This window comes from Lepisma saccharinum, chromosome 13 (genome assembly GCF_977018435.1).
Source record: "Lepisma saccharinum chromosome 13, izLepSacc3.1, whole genome shotgun sequence".
Taxonomy (NCBI): domain Eukaryota; kingdom Metazoa; phylum Arthropoda; class Insecta; order Zygentoma; family Lepismatidae; genus Lepisma; species Lepisma saccharinum.
The window spans coordinates 73,432,236-73,452,700 of record NC_139241.1 but is presented as its reverse complement, the minus strand read 5'-3'; the positions used below and the strand labels follow the sequence as shown (position 1 = coordinate 73,452,700).

The 20,465-nt window shown below is 37.1% G+C and overlaps 1 protein-coding gene across 7 annotated transcripts in view; it reads left to right on the top strand.

Annotated features, from left to right (window-relative positions):
• The window catches only part of LOC145997412 (TGF-beta-activated kinase 1 and MAP3K7-binding protein 3-like), a 213,881-nt gene that overhangs the window by 178,002 nt on the left and 15,414 nt on the right, over nt 1-20,465 (top strand). For 5 of the 7 annotated variants that reach the window (XM_083134436.1, XM_083134431.1, XM_083134432.1 and 2 more), the window contains 3 exons: nt 4,885-4,981; nt 8,461-8,562; nt 14,063-19,631. In XM_083134436.1, the coding sequence (XP_082990562.1) occupies nt 4,885-4,981; nt 8,461-8,562; nt 14,063-14,364 (501 nt within the window). In that variant the 3' untranslated portion in view covers nt 14,365-19,631. Of the gene's footprint in view, nt 1-4,884; nt 4,982-8,460; nt 8,563-14,062; nt 19,632-20,465 lie in introns of those variants that run through there. The other 2 variants (XM_083134435.1, XM_083134434.1) reach the window with 1 other exon arrangement.

Genomic DNA, 20,465 nt, shown 5'->3' with positions numbered 1-20,465 from the left:
TTAGATAGTCCATAGAAATTACAACCCTTCGAGGCTCCTTATATTTTTCATCCTTGGCTGTTGATGCGGCGCTGTCGGTGCGCTTCACAGGTGGTTCGGTTTCAGGATTCCGCTCGGGATGTGGAAAAATGTCCCGCGGTTCTATTTCTGGTCGACCTGTTGAGCTCTTTGGCACGTGCCTCGCATCGTCAGCTGCGGGACTCCCACTATTGCGGTTGGAGCATTCGGGCGGGGGTGGTAGGATAATCGCGAAGGAATCCGTTTTGGAGAAAACGCGACCGAAAGGAAACAACCGCGGACGAGATTAATCGACTGACGATATTCTCTTCGAAAGTCTCCGGGTTCGGGTCCTGCCTTGAAGATGTCTTTGAGGAACAGTTTCCATGTCTAGACAGACGCGCGGAGCCGATACTGCTTCTCCCCCACCCACCTTTCCCCTCGGGGAGCTGGAGAACGAGAGGTCTGTGCGCTGGATGGTTTAGGAGGGGGAGAAAACGTAGCATTACGTTTACTTTATTTGTTCTCTTGGGAATATCAAGCTTCCGATGCGTAGAAAAACGCATGAACAGAAAGAGGGCAGGTTGAAGATTTTGTTCGTTTTAGGAAAAGTCGAAACTTCCATTTGAGTAGCCATAACTCGAAGTTGTTTGTCCATAAGGTATACATGGGAGTCTATAAATACTATTTTTTACAGATTGTATCTAGCTTAATAACTTGAAAAACAGCTTCCACTTGCAACATGGGAAAAAATTGTTTTTGGTTTTTGAGTAGCAGTGCCCATTCCGACGATATTGAAATAAATGCGAAACTGTCACTCTTCGCCTTAATGAATTCAAATCGAACGCGTTTAAAAGCGAAAGGAACAAGTACTAGCAGGATTAATAGAGAGGTATTAAATGCAAGAGAAATAACCACAAACAGGATTAAGCGCAAATGAAACAACGGCGAACAAGGTTAAGAATAACCACCGACAGTAAACCCTCGAGAGGAGCAACTGGTACCAATATTAAAAGCCAATGGAACAACTATGAACGGGATAAAGGGAGAAAAGAACACTCACTAGCAAAATTAAACGTGCAAAGAAGAAAATAAAAAAATTACGAGAACAAGATTTGAACGCTAGAGGAACCATATGAACAGTGTTGGTCGAGACAAAAAAACACCAGGAAAAATATTGAATGCGAGAGGAACAGGATTGACCAAGAAAGAAAAAAAAAACATTAATAGGATTGAGCACGAAAGGATCAGAACGTCAACAGGATTGAGCTCGAAATTAACAAACGTCAAGAGGATTGAGCAAGATCCCCTCCCAGCACCACCACCACCAGTCTCCAATGATTTCACACCTTGGGAGGGAGAGTTGGGACAAGGGAATGAAGTGATGGAGAAAAGGAAGACGTTGAGCAACGGCACAAAGTGATTGAGGCCTATTGCTAGAGGCACATATTTTTGGTAAATAAAATAGCAAAATTTCGGTACAAAGACAAAGTCGATTTCGGGTTCAAAAGCGGTAAATAAAATAAACTTTCGGTGTTATAGCGGTGAATAATCACATCAAAAGAGCTATATAAAATGACATTTTGGTTTTAAAATTGTGAATATAATTCTAAATTTGATTTAAAAACTGCACTTATTACACAAAATAAACTTAATCCCTTCTAATAGCACATTTATGTAGTTACCAGAGTATTAAGTTTATTTCTGTGTAAAGGGGTCCATTTTTGCTTCTCAAATATTTACAGCAGAATTAATCAATTCTCCGTGAATTGCATAACTCACAGGATACTTCAGACTGTCGCAAACTGTAAATTTCGTGTTTAAGAGTCAATTTCGCATTTTGCAGTTCATTTCGCATTATTTCGTGACAAAACAGGGTAGAAAAATGCACCTCAGACCTTTCAGAAACATGAAAAATGATCATTACAGCGTGTTATTTCATATTTCGTCTTTTCGTCAAAAACCCAAATTTGCATGCCTCTACCTATTGCACATAAACGAATAATGGAAGCTTATGTACTGCATAGGAAAACAATCTGTCCTCTCCTAGCATTTGAAATAACCACAGTGGAGGGCAGAAATCAACGTGACAAAATATTCTTTTACGGACTAAACACGTTAGGAAGACCTGGTCAGATCCGGCCAAAGAAACCACCTTCTTTCTACAGAATTGAAACTGCCAAAGACAACTGACGTAGCGAGCTAAAAGCGTCGCCTGTGCACTTAAGCTGCATTTAGAAACCCAAGACGACTGTCTTTCAACTTCCGGGTCATTTGACTAAATCACACAAGCTATTACAGTGGAAGGCACAAAGGCATTTTTCCGAAGGCCACATCCTTGTATGGGACCATGGTCTTTTGTGCCGGTACAAAGTCTCCATTGCGCGAAACATGAGACAACGTCTCAAAGGGAAATTCCACGGAGTTTTCTTTTGATGTCCGAGGAGAAGAGATACCCCCAACCGCTTTGACCAACCACGACACAGGAATTCTCCAAACACCTTCGCTTCAGATGCAAGATAATTTGCATCACCATTCAAAAAACCCTAACCTGCCTAATCTACTCGCCTTTGTGTCACGCTATCATAAAAATGCCTTCGCTTTGACTAAACGCAATTAGGAAGGGGTGCTGTTTCCCCGTCGTGGCTAATGCCAATTTCATGGCCAGGTTGATCCTGTGCTCGTCTGCGTCTAAATTAAGAAGATGAATGCTTTCTTTGTTGTTTCGCGATCGGCGGAGTTCTACACGCTGTGAAGTATGAAGGAAATGTTCAAAAAAAGGAACCGCTTCTGTGCGTCCGTCTCCTCCTTGCTAATGAGCGGAATTTTGATTAAAACGTACAAAACATGGACAATGCGTCGTGGGTGAGTTGAACAATTTCCTGGGTTGTCAGTCAACTGTCTCACGGTAGAAGCGAGTTCCTTTTTGAAGAGCATTCGGCTGCAAATCTCCTGTCGCAGGGTCCTCTTGGAATGGCATTCATTTATTTATTTTTCATAATGAGCCCAACAGGCACGTCCATATTTACAGTCCGTTGTAATAATACGCATACATGTATCATTTCAACAGCGGCTGCGCCAGGATTATTCATTTAAGGGTGCTGAGGGGGTGCGATGCTGAAAGTAAGAAAAACATGAAACACGCATGCGACCTTTCAAAACTGGGGGGGAGGGGGTCAAGGACAGTTTACTTTCCCTTGGTAGATAAGGTTTAGCATAGTGCGGGGGCAATAATAGCAAAAAGCGGGGGGGGGGTAACTGCACCCCTAATCGCCATAAATTACTCACTGAAATTAAATTATATGTGTGAAATATATAACATTAGATTGGCATTCATTTTCCAGGGAGGCTGTGTCCCCCTTGCCCTCCCCCTGGACGTCCATGATGATATGTATTATGTCTTCTACTCCAAGAAAGTGGTCATACAGTGTAAACATTCGCATGCACGTTTCAGTCTTATTGAACTATGTAGTGAAATACAAAATTAAATTATCCTTTCCTTTAAAACAATTTTTGAACCTTTTCAATGTAACCAATGGAGGTACAAAATACATAGTACTTTAAAAAACACTAAGTTGCTGACCAAGGCAGTTTATTAAGATGTAAAAACACTTCATATGTAACGTTTCAACCTTGTATCATTTTAGTTTAGTTCTTCGTCTGAGGAAGACCCTGATACAGGGTTGAAACGTTGCATCTTAATAAAGTATCTTGCTCAGCAACTTAGTGTTTTTTAATGTGGAAACAAGACTTAATTATATCTTCCGTCTGCCACAGGTCAAAACGCGAAGTGCACAGCAACTTCGTCTTCGGTAAAATCCCTTCTGCTGCACTATTAAACCGTTTATCAACAATGCAAGAAAGAAAAGGAAAAAAAAAAGACATAACTCACATTAAGCTATAGGCAATTATCGAAAACCACAAACAGACCACTTGAAGAAACAAGATAAGAAAAAATGCATAACAACAATGCTGACGAAAGAAAAAAACGGCCGCTGATCTTTATAGAGGTTGCCGCCAGTGCAGAAAAATTGTAAATCGGCATCTCTTTCAGTACTTGCCTGTTGCATACAGTAATAACGGTCTTACTTTCAGTACCTATCATTCGGCGCTCAATGTGATGACATGGCATAATATGACATTGTAAGGGTTAGTGTTTTCAGTTGAACGAAGGGGGTGCGGAAGAAAATTAAGGGGTGCTTGCGCACCCCCCTGGCGCCGCCCCTGCATTTCAAGTTGGCCTTCTTTTATTTATTTTTTTAGAGATGAGAAAGGAAGTAGCACGTAATTTGACCCTAGCATGCTACTCATGATGGATCTTCCGTACGCTCGATCTTGTTGGCATTTGTTTATTATTATTGTTGTTATTATTTTTCAATTATTTTGAGCCAGCCCCCGTAGCGAAGTGGTTATCACATCGCGCTACGACACCAGGGGTCCTTGGATCGAATCCTGGTTTGGGCGTGGATGTTTGCAAGTGTCCATTCATCAATTTCATCATATCATCACTCATCCCTATCTTTGCAAATTAGCCAAAAGTGGCACAAAAGGCGAAGTAAAATAAAGCAAATCAATCAATGAAATCAATTACTTTGAAAAACTATTGTAAATGTATCTTATGGTTTATTTTTATATTGTTTAAACGGACTTTGAATGCCTTCGTATGCATGTTTTCCGATACTTATACCAATTAATAAATGTTCTGGAAACTTCATCTGCTTTCAACAAGAGATAGAACAAGTTGAGAAGATTGCAGTCTTTTTATAAATTGGTAAAATTATCGATCATCTATAGATGATGCACAGACAGTGCTAATGAATACATTACTTAATTTGTTTGATATTTTTTCAGTTTTTTTAATATTGTATTTTTTTGTTTTCTTTGCAGATCGAGAAGGTACAGAAACTGAAAGAAGAGATTTCGATACTACAGGAAAAATGTAAGAAACTGACAACTGCTGTAGATATCCATTCTGGTTGTCAGAGTAAGTATTTCCTATTGCAACTCAATCTTATTCATTGTTTATGTCCTCTGTTGAGCTTATAGAACTATCTTTGTTATTATTAACACTATTTTTATTATTAATAAAAATAATTATTCTATAATTTGTAGTAGATATTGTTTATTCCAAAGCACAAAGTGTTTTCAATCTGTTTTGACCATAACACTTGCATGCTTAGTTCAAATCTCTGGTAAGTGAAAATTAAAGAATATTGAAATGAAGGGGTGCTCGAGTCACATTATGAGGGATCCATCTGGCTATCCAAAATTCATGTCCCCATGTCTAAATTTGGCCCAGGATGAACCAATATGAAAAGAGACATAAGTATGGTTTCCATATTTATCTATTGTTTCCAGATGTAATTTTTATCCACTCACTTAGGGTGACCAGACGTCCTCTTTTATCCGGACATTTCCTTCTTTTTAAATGTCTGTTCGGCATCCGGGCGGATTTTTTAAGAATCGGTAAATGTCCTCCTTTTTTGGAAAAATGCTTCCACCCATAACAATCAACCAGGTGTTATTTTACATCTAAATCATATCACTTGAGGTGCTATAAGTATTCTTTTTAGCAATGCTCATTGAGCACCTGGGAGCTCAACCACTATCAATTTGTCCAAATGAGCCTTCAACGCGACACAGAAACATGTAATGAGAAATTTGATAATTAAATAATATTTACATTTATGAAATACCAAAGTGCCAGCCTCTGTGGCAGAGTGGTTAGCACACAGCGCTACAATGCAAAAGGTCCCTGGTTCAAATCCCGGAATTGGAAAACTGGCTGATCCAGAAGTTACAGTTGATAGGGACGAATTTCAGTTGGGTATCTCACCCCACAGAAAATCAATTCCAACTTACTGTTGCACTAGTCTATACAAAGGACAAGAAGTACAGGGTCTTTCTTTCCCCTTTGTGCACCTGACGGCGGCACGCTTGGCTGCCGCCTGGACTCCCAACTCTTGCCAAATCGCATGCGATATCTCCGCTATGGAAACAACTAGCTTCGAAATGACTTCAAGTTCTCAGAATTATAGTTACAATTACATCCAAATTAGCACGTTAATTTTCACGGGGGATGTTAAAAATGTTGTCCTCTTGCATCCACTCGTTTTTGGCACGGTTTTTGGAAATTTGTGGGCTGGTACCGGAGATTTGTTTTAAATTTTATGCAATAATACGCTAACGATTTACCATAAAATGCCTTTTCTTGTTCTTTGGCAAGATAATGTAGGCGTTTATGTTTAGAAACAGTCTCGTGACATTTCTGAGTGGTATTGATTGATTGATTGATTGATTGAGTTGGTGTTTTAAGTACACTTTATGCACAGTAAGGCTAATCGCGACTGGACCTACAGTTTGAAGTGTGATCCGAACCACTGTGCTTCCATCGGGTATGGAACCCCTTGATCACAAGGCGACGATGTTATCACTACACCATCAGGGAGGCACAAAAGTTTGTAAAGGAGAGAATGTATTGGCGTCCCGTGAAATTATTTGCACCTTATTAAATCAATATTGATTACAGCCTGCAAAAAAATTGGATCCAAAAATTGTCTTGCTCGTTTTGCTTAGCTCGCAATATATCATTATTCTCTGTAATGCAATGTAAATTACCAGAACCACTATGTGCCTGAGTGAGTAGTATTCATGTTTCACAGGTATAGTGTTCTTTTGTGACTGTTTTGGTTACAAGTGCTTCTTTCGAAGATAACAGCTTTTTCAGTGCCTAATCCATGAAAATGATGAAAAATGTTCAGCATGTTTAGTTTGATTTGATTTCATTTATTTTACTTCGTTTTTTGTGCCACTTTTGGCTAATTTGCGAAGATTGAGATGAGTGATATGATTAAATTGATGAATGAATACTCACAAACATCCATGCCCAGGCCAGGAATCGAACCTGGGACCCCTGGCATCGTAGGGCGATGTGCAGAAGGATTAGTGCCTATTTTGTATGTTGTTCTTATTTGCCTGCTTATTTTGCGAGTTTTTAGTGGCTATCAATTCTCATCCTGTTTATAAGCCCTTATTTAACCTCCCTTAGATTTGTAATGGTGATGACTGTGGATGGTGTAAATAATATAGGGCATTGAAAAGTCTCATATAAATATTATGTAACATATTCAAAACAGTTAAGTAATTAGACTTGCGAGAATTCTTTCAGTCTATAATGATGAAAACTTTTCTTAATCACAGACTTTATTTCTGCCCGTTGGGCGCTTGACAGCGGCCCGCAGCAGGCTGCCCAAATGGCTACTCCCATCAAATCGTGTGTGATATCTCCGCTATGGAAGCCATTCGAAATGATTTCAAGTTCTCAGAATTACAGTTACAAATACAATCAAAATAAGCACGTACCTTGTCACAGGGGATGTTGGAAATGTTGTCCTCGTGCATCCACACGATTTTGGCATGTTTTTCGGAAATATCCATTTACACAACATTTTCGCTTTTGGTACTTAAAATGTTTACCACTTTTAGTCCTCAATTTGTAATCAGATACGAATTTTACGTAAAAACGTTTTGTTGTATTGATTGATGTTTTAAGTCCACTTTATGCACATTAAGGCTAATTGGGACTGGACCTACAGCTTAAAGTGGGATCCGAACGTGCTTATTTTGTATGTAATTGTAACTATAATTCTGAGAACTTGGAAGTCATTTCGAAGCTAGCAGCTTCTATAGCGGAGATATCGCATGTGATATGACGGGAGTTGGCATCCGGGCGGCACGCTTGGCAGCCGTCAAGCGCCCAAAGGGCAGAAATAAAGTCTGTGATTAAGAAAAGTTTTCATCAGGCGCACAAAGGGGAAAGAAAGACCCTGTACTATAAACAGGAACAATAGTGTTTTGTAAAAATAGGGATGTAGGGCTGAAATAGATTGTTGTTATATGTTGGAAGAAGCACATTTTATATATTTATGAAATTAATGGTAATGGCAAATGTGCTGCAATTTTTTTGCGGTGTACTCTTTTTTTGCCATGCCCTGTCCTCCTTTTTGAATGTATTGTCTGGTCACCCTACACTCACTTAACTCCCAAAATCAAAAAATGATCCTAAGAGTTTTGCAGGTCCTTGAAGCTAAATGTAACTTCCTTGCTATCTTCAATCTTTATTTCTATTCCAAGCATAAAATACATTTCTGGTGCTTATCCCGTGATAAGTCAGTGGCATGACATATGACTAGGAAGACTTTCCCAAAAAGTCAGCTTGCGGCGTAAACAAAAATCTCAAGGGTTGAGAACAAAGGCCTGCCAATCTGCGACAAAATACCTTTATTTTGCAAATTAGAGAGATATTGAACTCTCTCCCTGTACAATATTCAGTGCATTCAGATTCTGCCTCCCAGACACTGGCAAATAAATTTGCTGATTTGTAGAGATATATGAGTTAGTTTTCATAAAGTGGTTACGTTTATTTTCCACCAGGAACTAAAATTGAAATTTAATTGTTTTCAGTACCTTTGGGAGAAACAAACGAGGAGTTTTACGAAAACATCTACACAGGCCAATCAGGATTGGTCCTTACTTCAGAGCCTGCACCAATGAGGCCTCCCCAAAGTAAGTCAGTCTTTCTTCAAGGTGGGTTTCCAACACTAAAGAGTTAAGATTGTAGTTTAGAATTTTTTCTTTAATTTTTGGACAATTTGGTTGAAAACAATACCACTTTGTGGGATAAAATGGATTCAGTGTTGGTGCTGGAAAAGGGTACCCATCATTTAATTTGACATCTTCAACATGTACAGTTAATGTACACTAAAAATTATCTGAAACCTGTTTGAACAGAAACTGTTTTAATTAATTTTAAAAATGTACAAAAGCATTTTTCCATCACTGCAATCAGTATTTAATAGTAGTGGTGTGCGGGATCCTGAAAAGTCAGTACCAGGATTGGGAAAAATAAATCGTGGCTTTTTAGGATCCCGAACAGTTGGGAAATTCCAAATGGTCATTTTTAAAAGTGGTTAATTCTCGATGCTTTTTCATTGTACGTGTCTGGAATGTCTTGGAAATTGTTATTTCCAGAAATGCAAAAACAATCACTTAAGGGGAAAATGTGTAGAATTCCAGATTTTTCACAGCATTGAGAAATTTAGAGCATTTCCTATTGCCAGTGGGAAACAGAATTTTTCCCACATTTTGGCGATTTCATGTTGACCTGCGAAACTTTTTGTACGAAAATTCTGAAAGTAATTTGTTTCTAATTCATATACTAGTGAATAAAATGTCTTGCTTTTTTACCTAATTTCTTTCGGAGTAAGGGCCACATACTGGCCACGGAATATTCCAGCTGTTATTCGTAGAAATCCGTGTGTTAGGTGTGTGATGCCTTTGTGTAGTGAAAAAAAAGTCTTGAAGTCATTGACAAGCAAACTCTGTGAAGTGTCTGTTGGTGCTATTTTGCCCATATTTTTGTCAAATGTACCAGGCAAGTGCAGTTTCAATTCCATGCAGGTTTGGCTTTCATACACTTCCAATTTTCTTGTGACAAAATTATCTTTCTCGTGATGTAATTTTTGTGACATGTTTGACTTTCAAACTTTGCCAACTCTGATTAGGCAGAATAATTGAAATACAGTATGTTCAGAACAAAATGTTTCATTGACAAACTGGAAAACAAAAGAGTTACTTGCCGACCTCTGTGGTGGAGAGGTTAGCACAACTCGCTGCAATGCCAGGGGTTCCAGGTTTGAGTTCCGGCCTGGGCATGAGTGTTCTTTGTGAGTGTCCCTTCATCAGTTCCACTCATCCTCATCTTTGCTATTAGCCAAAAGTGGCAGGAAACCGAAGTAAAATAAATCAATCAATGAATAAATAAGGTATCAACTGATATGTCCAACAAAATAATTTTCATGTGACATAATACCTAAACTTAAACTTATAATTAAACATAACACTTTCGCAATGCTTGTTTACTTAAATTCCATTGAATTTAAACTGGTCACGTGAATTTTCAACAGAAAGAGGAGACATTTTTTTTTACAATGTTAGTGACTGCCATTTCTAATAGTTTCCAGATGGAACCATGGTGGATACCAATATCTCTTGCAGATCAGTGTCGATAACTGTCACTTCACCTGGTTAAACTGTCTTCAAAACACACCAAATACCAGTCGCCCACCTGAATATTGTTGGGTAGAAAATTTTGTGGAGTATCCTTGTGCTGATGAAACTCAAGAGTTGAATACGAGAGGTGTACAATTCCATTTGATTAGCTTGAAACAACATGGATTTTTTTTGTATTTCTGGGTAAACTGGCACATTTCCTTTCCATGAATGGACAATGGACATGATGTGGTCTATGTCCGATTGAGAAACATGCATGACATCTTCTTTTTCATGATGTTACTAGCTGCACATGCAAAGTCCACGGAAGACTGAACTATAACATCAGTATTTTTGTTCATGACTACTTGTCCCAGCAGAGATTTTGCTCTTCGAACAATCCCGTCTACTATAGTGGAACCACAACCAAAAAAACATGCGCAGACCTGCGACTCCTGTGCACTGTACTCCCGTGTGGAGGGGAAGGGCAGAGTGGAGCATGCCTTCTTATGGCCTGAGCTGAACGGAAGAAGCGAAAGGTGCGCAGAGACTTTTCGTCAAAGGTTATTTTCCTTGTGGTCGCTCTATACTCCTTTTCCATGTATCAGATGTATCAGAATATTTTGAGATAAATGACCTCTTAAACTTATTTAATAATTTTATCTTGAACTTATTTTTAAATTCTGGGGAAGGATCATGACTCCAGATTATATTTCATTCTGGGTTGCATTGTCTACATTTGGACTGTAACACAGGAAAATCACTTGAAATCAACATGGACAGGAAGCAAAAGCCAATTTACAGTGAAGATATTCAACCATGATGGAGAGTACACTTTCCAGCTCCCACCTTTTTCACTGTACTTTAAATCTGTAACTCAGATAGATATGGATGGAAGAAACTACATGTAAGCTAAAAACTTAATTAACTACACCCAGCTGGAATTTTTTCCAATTGGTTCCGGTAGCCAATATGAGTTTTTAGACACACTATCCAAACTGAGTGGTCTATTGGAACCAAGGACGTATTTAGGGGGGGCAGGGGGTCCAGACCCCCCCTGAAAGATTTATCAAGTACTAAAATTAAATAATGAAAATATACTCGTTTAGCATTTGTTGTATAATTTCCTCTGAACTTATTGCAAGACAAGGATTATATTGGGATCATATGGCTTTGAAGAACAAGAAGGACGTATTTAAGGGGGGGATCCAGGGGTCTGGAACCCCGACCCCCCAAAAGACTCGCCAAATACTAAAATTAAGTAATGAAAATATTAGCATTTGTTGTATAAACGATGGTTATTAATTTCCTCTGAACTTTTTAGAAGGCAAGGATATTTTGGGATCATACGGCTTTGAATGACATTACAAATAATATTTATGTACAATACTACTCAAAATAATATGCATACAATTTTAATCAGAAGCTTACTTTTCTCCAACTACATGTAACATCATTTTTGTTATTCGATAAATATTCACTTATTCATCTATTTGACATTAATTTCATTTGCCAGGCCACTTGTTTTTATGTAAATTATTCTGACCTTTTCTTAGTGTTTTTACCTAATCGTGTAATAATAATATATTATTAATTTATGTATTGTAATTAGTATTAATTTGATTTATATTTATTATAATATAAACATGATTTTATTATTATTATTATTCCTGAGACACTTGGTTTGGACCCCCCCCCCCCACCGGAAACATATTTCTAGATACGTGCCTGATTGGAACCTATCGGTCAATTGTAATGAATTGGTTTCTGTTGGAAAGTATTTTATTGTTTTCAATATATTGCTTATAAAAAATTCATATCTATACAACTGTAAATGCTATGGAGAAATCAGATTAAACAACTAAAATAAATCTCTGGTAAAGCATGTGGAATTTGTAACTCAGAAAAAACTTTCACATACAATTTGTTTTTAAATATATGAACGTTTTAAACTCTGTAGCTTCATTGTGTTTAACACACTTACAGAAAATCGAAAAACATGCTGCTTTAGTCATAAATTGACATGTTGTTCTTCATTTATACATGCAAAAACAGCAAAAAATTAGCTTAAGGCTGTACTAAAGGCAATTTTGTGATAATTTTTCGATAACAGATGGCAGCACCGTTTACCATGGCAACCAAGGGCCATGTTGCCAGATCTCCGCATAAATATAACCCAGGTAGATACATACATACATGTTGGTCGATTAGGGTACTCGATGTGAGATGACGCCATATTGGTTAGAGACGAGTTAGTGGATTAAAAATAAAATAATAGTGTATGAGGGAAATTGATAATCATGAGATTTTATAAGCAATATATCGTCAGTGGAAGGTAGTAATAGTCGAAATATTAATATAAATCCATTGTTTTATATTAAGTATTTAATGTAATATTTAGAACGCAGAGAAGAAAATACAATAATAAGTGTAGTTAATTCAAACATGAAATGGGCCAAGTGAGGACAGTAATTGAAATAATTGAAAACATTTTGTGAATTCGTTTGAAGCAAATGCTGCGTTGATTGTATACTTCATTACTTCATTTTGTAAGACAGCACTTTCTACCTTTGATCGGAGATTTTATGCTCTGTCCCGATTATCTCTGCTGGAGCAAGGCTTATGAGAATGAGTGATAATATGATGAAACTTATGAAGAATGACATACAAAGACACCCATGGCGGGATTCGAACCAGAGACTCCTAGCGCCGTAACATGCTGTGCTAACCACTCCAACATAGATACCAGTAGTTATAATTACAGCAAACCCTCGTTAACATGAATCCCAAGGGACCGAAAAATCAAGAGTTCGTGTTAAAAAAAATTCGTGCTAACCGGGGACTCAAATTTTATTGTTGCAATCCAGTTCTTTCTACACATTAATCATTTACAATACGTATTATATATGTCATCATAGAAAACACTACTACAGTAATTAACTTTTAAAGAAAGTACTCATAGATCATTTTCTGGTGAAAAGTTCCTGTATATTGCGGTGTCCTAGACGGGAACTGAAATGCCTGGTAACTTCACGGCCAACTGTACTCATAGCTTCCGTAAAACTAGCGGTCAATTCGGATCAAACTCGTACTGGCTACGTTTTAAAGAATAGAAAAACACATCTGAACATAAAACTGAATTTGTTGGTTAAATACGTATAAGCTTATTGTTGACGCGATTGTCGAGCAATTGCACCCAATTACTCGTACTGGCTATGTTTTAAAGAATTGAAAAACACATTTGAATACATTGTTGATCTGAATCTGTTGCTTACAATACTGTATAAGTTGATTGTTGACAAGATGATAGAGATTGTTGAGCAATTTCTTACATACAGAGGAATGACAGAGGAACAACAGAAAAAAATATGAAAAGCTTAGAAAGTTTGTGTTAAATGAGATCTAATGACTAAAAAAACAGTTCGTAATTCGTGGTAACCGAAATTCATGTTAATCGATAAAACTTTCTATAAGATATAAGATATAATACAACCATAATACCAACATTTTGTTCATGTTAACTGAGTGTTCGTCTTAAGTGACCGAAAGTCCCGGAACGGTCACATATCGTGAGAAATACACATCAAATCGGAAAACGAAAAAATATGTGTTTAATAAGTGAAAGAAAGCTATTCAATGATATCCCACTTGATTCCCCACCAATATTGTGCAATAGTACACAGAGCACAGAAAAATACACTAAACACCCAAACGCTGTACAAACAAGCTAATAAGAACAACTGACAAAAACAGATGTATGCTTGGTAACTTACTGTGGTAATGGGAGAGTGATGTTACCCCTACAGCTTTTACTTCGCAACTGAGGTTGGTCACACTCATCGAGCCACACACCCCCAAAGACGATTGGTGGACAGATAGAGAGCTATGTAGCAAAAAGTAGGTCACCCGCCAGTTGGGCCTGTGATCAGTGTAATAGTATCATGTATACATTTTTTTGAGTGTCTGATGCCTTTTTTGTGTTTATGTTTATAATTCTATACTTTTTTGTCTGCAGGTTCTCAGTTACCACGACAAGGGGTCCAGGAGCCGAACGAGGGCCCAAATTGGAACTGCTCCACGTGTACATTCCGTAACCATCCTGCATTGGATAAATGCGAACAGTGTGAAATGCCTCGCATCCTGCTAGGTACAGACTCTGCACAACAAGCAAATTCTAAACCATGCTACTGTCACCGCGATAAGACACTTTACACAAGCTTACCTATACCTGAATTCCCTGTAATGGTTGCAGAACCGGAAAACCCTTCCGTAAACCTCCGTAGCTACTTGACAAGCAACGGATCCGATACCTTGTGATATGCAGACCGCGTGATTTCCAGTAACAGTGCAGTTTAACCGAGTCTAACATTTGTTGCTTGTGTTGTGTGAAGAACGTTGCATGTTGAGTGTGTCGTTGTTGACAAGCTGACATTGTAGATACTAATTTGTTTGCGAGTGTCTTTTTATTAGTTGACCTAGAGTGCACGATTGGTGTTTCAGAAACTTCTGAGCAAAGAGTACCCGTGATCCGAGTGTTGTACAAGCATGATGCATATTTGATTTTAAAATTAATATTATGTTAGAATTATTGATTAGATTTCAGTGACACATCTCGGTTATTACTTTGATGTAAGATTTTAGTTGGTAAGAATTTTTATCAGTGTGCCTTGTGTTCGTTAAATTGACCGTGTCACCGGCTGAATACTATTTTGTCGTATGTCCATCTGCTCAGGCTTTGCAGGAGAGCTGATTGAAGTTTGTCGTATGTGGATCTTGAAGAGACTACAAGATTTGCACAAACATTTTATTATATTAATGTTGATAATTTGCATCCTTTACAGCCAGATGTATTGCCTTGGAAAGTGATGCATTAAGCTGTAGGGAACGCAATAATGTTATCAATTAATCTTTGACGAAAGGAGGACATACGACAAAACAGTATTCAGCCGGTCATGTTAAGACTGCTCGTATTTTACTTGAACGTCGTAACCTTAAGATGTTTCACATATATTCTTCCATTACTGGAAATAATGTAAATACTCTCCTTTATTATTGGGGTTATGTTTTATAGGTTATAATTTGTAGTGAAGCTTATTGTTTAATCAGTGGCAGGGATGTTAGTACAAATTTAATTGTGTAGAATGTAAAGAGCATTTCAGCTCAAACCTTTGTTAATGTACAGCAGATACGTATAAATTCTTGTGAAATAGCAATAGTGTAAAGTAATTGTTTGAAAAGCCATTCACGCTGTAGATATTAAAAGGCATCACTGGAAATTATGTTTCTGAATTGTAGAATGCAGAAATAGCTGCTGTAATGAATTAACAGTTTTGCGCAAGAAAATAAAACAATATTGTTTTCAAGATTACTCACAATCATCCATGTGTACTGAATTCAATTTTGTCTTAGGGATGCTTTTCAGAAAACTAAATTATTTTTTTTTGTTTTAAGATATACCTTGACATCAACCTAGTTTTATGCATGCAGACTATAATATATCAGAGAATGCATTCTTAACCCTATTTTACATGTATGGTTATTATATTTATGCTGGAATTATTTTTTTTGCACACAATCATTTTTAGGTCCTCGCATACATGAAAATATTTTGTACAGTTTGTCTTGATTTAAAGGTTGAAAGTAGATTGTGAACTACGTCGTTGTCTTAATGAATTTATATCAGCAATATGAGGCTACTTTAGAAATATGTTACATGCAATAAGTTACAATCACATATTTTAGTGTTATTTGGACATGTGGATGTAGAGTGCCACTTCCTTTTCTCTATGTAAATAGTTGACATGATCGTTTGTGCTATATTGTTAGGGTTTTCTCTTTACAACCTAATGCTATACCTTTGGGATGTATGGGGATCAGCTCGACTAAATAACCAGCCTTTTTCTCAACCACCAACGCAGAATATTATTCACATCCCTCAGTCCATAAATTAATTTCTCTGTGCGTTTCCTGATAGGTGAAGATACGTGAAGCATTTGGTGAGTGACCAAGGTCCAGACAAATGAATATCAAATCCAGAACTTATTCACGCATCTTCTAATACACTCACAATTCATTTTTCCAGGCAGTTTTTTGATTGTGATCAATTTTACCAACTGTCTGGTAGCTTTGTCACCAGGCAGGTGGCGAAATTGATCACGATTAAAAAAAAAAAATACTGATTAGACTAAAATAGATTACCTGTCTCTGTGTAACCGCCAAACGGATATCTTTGTATAAAATGAGATCTTCTTCTTTTATTCTTTTTCCCCCACTTAATCATCTATGTAGAATGTTCACACACCCTTTTTCCCACCTTCTATACATTAATCTCTCCATTGTTTTATGGTTTCATATCACTCAAATTTACCCTTTAAATTGCAGCTGCATTTTTGCAAACTATTAAGAATAGAAAGGTTGGTATTTTATGTCATGTGTTGGGAGCATATTAAAAACAAAATAAAGTCAGAGCACATAACTTGTTTCGTCCTCTGAATAAGAATAGCCAAGGTTGCTCAAGGAAATCCGAAGATGAAACAAGCTATGTGTTGCGATTTTTATGCCTTTTTCAATATTAAAAATTGAGTTGTCAAAGTTTATCAGGACTGTATCTGTACTTCAACCTCCTACAGGAATTGAACTGAGTGCTTCTTTACTACTATGCTGTTGTGAAGGACTATAAACTATTCAGTTGTACCTTATATTAGGGCAGAGGTGTATCTTCAATTGTCATCAGTTGGGAAGAGGGTGGAAGTAAGGGCAACGAATTAATTGGTACTCTGTCATCATCAGCTGTAGTGATAAAATTACGGATCATTTTAATGCCCCCCTCCTGTGCACCTTGCACCATACCGTGAGCACATAGGGCGGTTTGGAGGTAGGGGCTCCCCCACACTTTCTTCATCTTGACCATTTGGAGGTGATGTGATCAACACCATGCTCTCACCACCATTACCCTTCAGCCCAGGTACCCATTTATGAGGCTGGGTAAAGTACAGAGCCACTTTGTGCACAGACAAGGCAGGAAAAATTCCAACCTTAGTTCGCCCACCCTGGGAAGCAAACCTGATTCTCCCTGTGTGGCAGTCAGATGCTTCACTGACTAGACTACAACAGCCTCGCTGTTCATTTTGCTGATCCGATATTTGTATAGATTGCATGCCACAGAGTGCATAATTGTATCATTTTGTTATTTTTATTATTATAAGAATACAATTCGTATGTCCTATTTATGCAGAGTAAACATGCGTGCCAACTTTTGAAAAACATTGACTGGGCTCAAAACACCAAATATTAGGTGGGCTTGAACCTCACAGACCCATATAAGTGTGAATATCGATTTAATCAGCTTACCAAACCAATTAACATTAATTTTAAAATTTGAAACGCTCAAAGCAAGATGTCCCCCACCTTCACCACCCTCTTTACCTGTCCTGTTTAATGAGGGAAAAGTGACAAGAAGCTTGGCAACTCAGAACTACCCTTTCTTTGTTGGTGTATACTAACTACATCCCAAAATGGATAGCTGTTGTTTTCTCTGGGGTGGGGAAACTAAGAACATTATGAGATCTCCAGGATTGTAATATACAGTGATTCATATAATTATCGTCTACAGCAATATGACTTAAATTACTTCCAATACAACGAATTCTGTGCTCATTGTTAAATTATATTTAGCTGGTCAGTTAGGATTAGTTTTGAATGATGTTCTAATTTTGTTCTTGTCTTCCAAATGGTGAAATAATATATTGTACAATATTATATCTTCCTCTTAATATGTGTTAATAATTTCAAGGAATTTTGCTTTACATTATTGATAAAGTACTTATTGTGATCCTGACTGCCCTTCTACAGAAGTTATTTAAAGTTGATAGCAATTCCTCTCAACCAATCATCATTCACTACAAGTGATTGACCCACCTGTACGTATGCATAGGTTGCATTGAAATATCTTCAGCTATCTATTGAGCACTTAGTTCCAGCTAATGTAATCAATGTTTTCTACCAAGGAAAATACAAATAAGACCTCACACCATCTTTATCTCTGAAACTAATAAATCTCGGCTCCGGTATCTTTTTCTACACCCTCGATTTCAGGCACATTTCAAATATTTTCGTGAAAATATTTAGTTCCTCATAACAAACAGTGTTTGCAAATAGCGCGGAAGTTAATTTTTTAGATCTACGTGCTACGAAATTTACGTTTTTTTCTAAAATTAAAATTCCTTGTGTAACGTCAGAAAGGTTTCAATGATGGCGGATCATGGATTCATGTCACAGGCACATGTCTGATTTTTTTCTTTTTCTTCTTATGATTGACTTGTGCAATGGGAACATTTGCGATTGCGATATGTTATTTGTGTGATTTATTGGCAGGTTGGACATTTCAGACATTGGATTTCATTTATGCAACTTCAGAAATTGGAATTAATTATTTCTTTTTGGCAACTGCAGGCCATAAAGGGGAGGGTTGTATTTTCTAAATGACTTGTGGGATGGAATAATTTGCGAAAAGGACAACAAGGACTTTCAATGTAGGAGTTACTTCATTTTTGGACTTACAAATTTAACTTCGACCTGCAATTCAGTGCCTGGCCTTGGTAAAAAGAGGTAAGTTACCTTCTTTGGTTTAATTTTAGCCTTCATTTTTGGTCTTCGTATAGATCTTGCTCAAGATAGGGACAGATGGAAGGCCTGTGTTGCTGCAGCAATGAACCTTTGGGTTTAAGAAGGCTAGAGAGTTAGTTAGTTAGCTTCATTTTTGGTATCATGTGTCAATGCGGAAAACAGTGAGAAATAGTGTTGGGGGCAGGTGACTCCGGCCAATTTCTAATATGCCTTTAAAAGGGACTCTATAGATAAAGGCAGGTAGCCAGAGCGTAGCGGAGGTGGGGCCGTGGTAGTGGTAGGGGGCGGAGCCCGGAATCTGTGGGAAATATGGACTCAACAATTTCAAACGACAATATCTCAACTTCAAACGGCTGTACATTCGTAAATACTTGTTTCCGCGCTCCAAATTTTTGTTCTTCACAATTAGCATCACATAATAAAAAAAATAAAATAAAAAAAACTCCGAAATCGAGGGTGTAGAATGGGATACCGGACCCTAAATCTCTTACACACACTTCCAGTAAATGATCAGTTATTGGTAAATAGAAAACCCTGAAAGGGACCATGACAAATGTAGAAATATTTCCCTAGGACAGAGATATATTGTTTTTTTTTGTGCATAATAATATAGTAAGAGAACCACCAAAATATTGAGTAAAAGACAGAATTGTTACTAGAGTCAAACTCTTGTAATACAGTAACTGTTAGTTACCATAAGATGTACATATTTTCTGTAATAACAGTATGAAATACCATAGATTATATTTATAAATAAATTCACATTCTTTTAATGTAAGGCAGCAACACAAGATTTTTTTATTCAGGTCTCGTACAACTGATTACCATGAATATAAATAATTTTGTGCATTGTTTGAGTGTGTAATTTATTCCTTATATTTTTATCATATTGTTTACCAATATATAGCCCACAGCATTGAAAATGTGCATAATATGTTACAAAATAAAAAGTTTTAAAATGTCAAATCGATATTTCTTTATTTTTCTAAGTATTGAAGTATGAATTAATTTTAAATGAGAATTTTGCATGTTATAACAATTGTAAGTTGTTTGTATTTGTATAAGACTGCTGTGGACAAAAGTGAGTGAGTTGCTATGCTTTAATGTGATGTAATGTAGCTTGTGTTGCACTGGTGCACAAGTCATCAATTTGCCGACAATGAAGGTGGTGTTCCTCGGAAATTAATGTTTAAGGCCTGTTTTAGACAAAGCATTTTCCTTAGCATTTTTCTTATTATTTATGCAATTATCAAAATGCTACTGTGTAAAGTGAAAAGTTATATGGCATTTCTCAAGGATAAAATCTGTTCTATTTCCATAGCATTTTTTGTAGCATAACCAATCAGAAGCGACCTCTAGGACATGTAATGGCGGTTGCGTGAGATGTAAACAATGTATCACTTCACATTTTTAAAAGCCGATAACTATTCACATATAATAGTATAGTACCTGAACTCGGCAACTTTGGCTAGAAATCTCAAAAATACACGGTGAGAGCCAAAAATAAAAAAAGGAAGAAGAACTATTCAACCGAGAGGAATAAGAACCAGTGATCATTATCCATGTTTCTTTTATACTGATACTAATATTCCGCTCAGAAAATTGAAAGTTAACAAAGCTGATTGGAATAAATATTCTAAATTACTTACAATCTTATTTAAAAATACAGATTTAAATAATATTGACAAGAGTACATATGATTATTTTGTAGATTCTGTTAGTATTGTTATGGACAGATCATGTACAAGGGCAAAAGAGGAAGTTGTAAAAAAGTATCCAATAGTACACTGGGG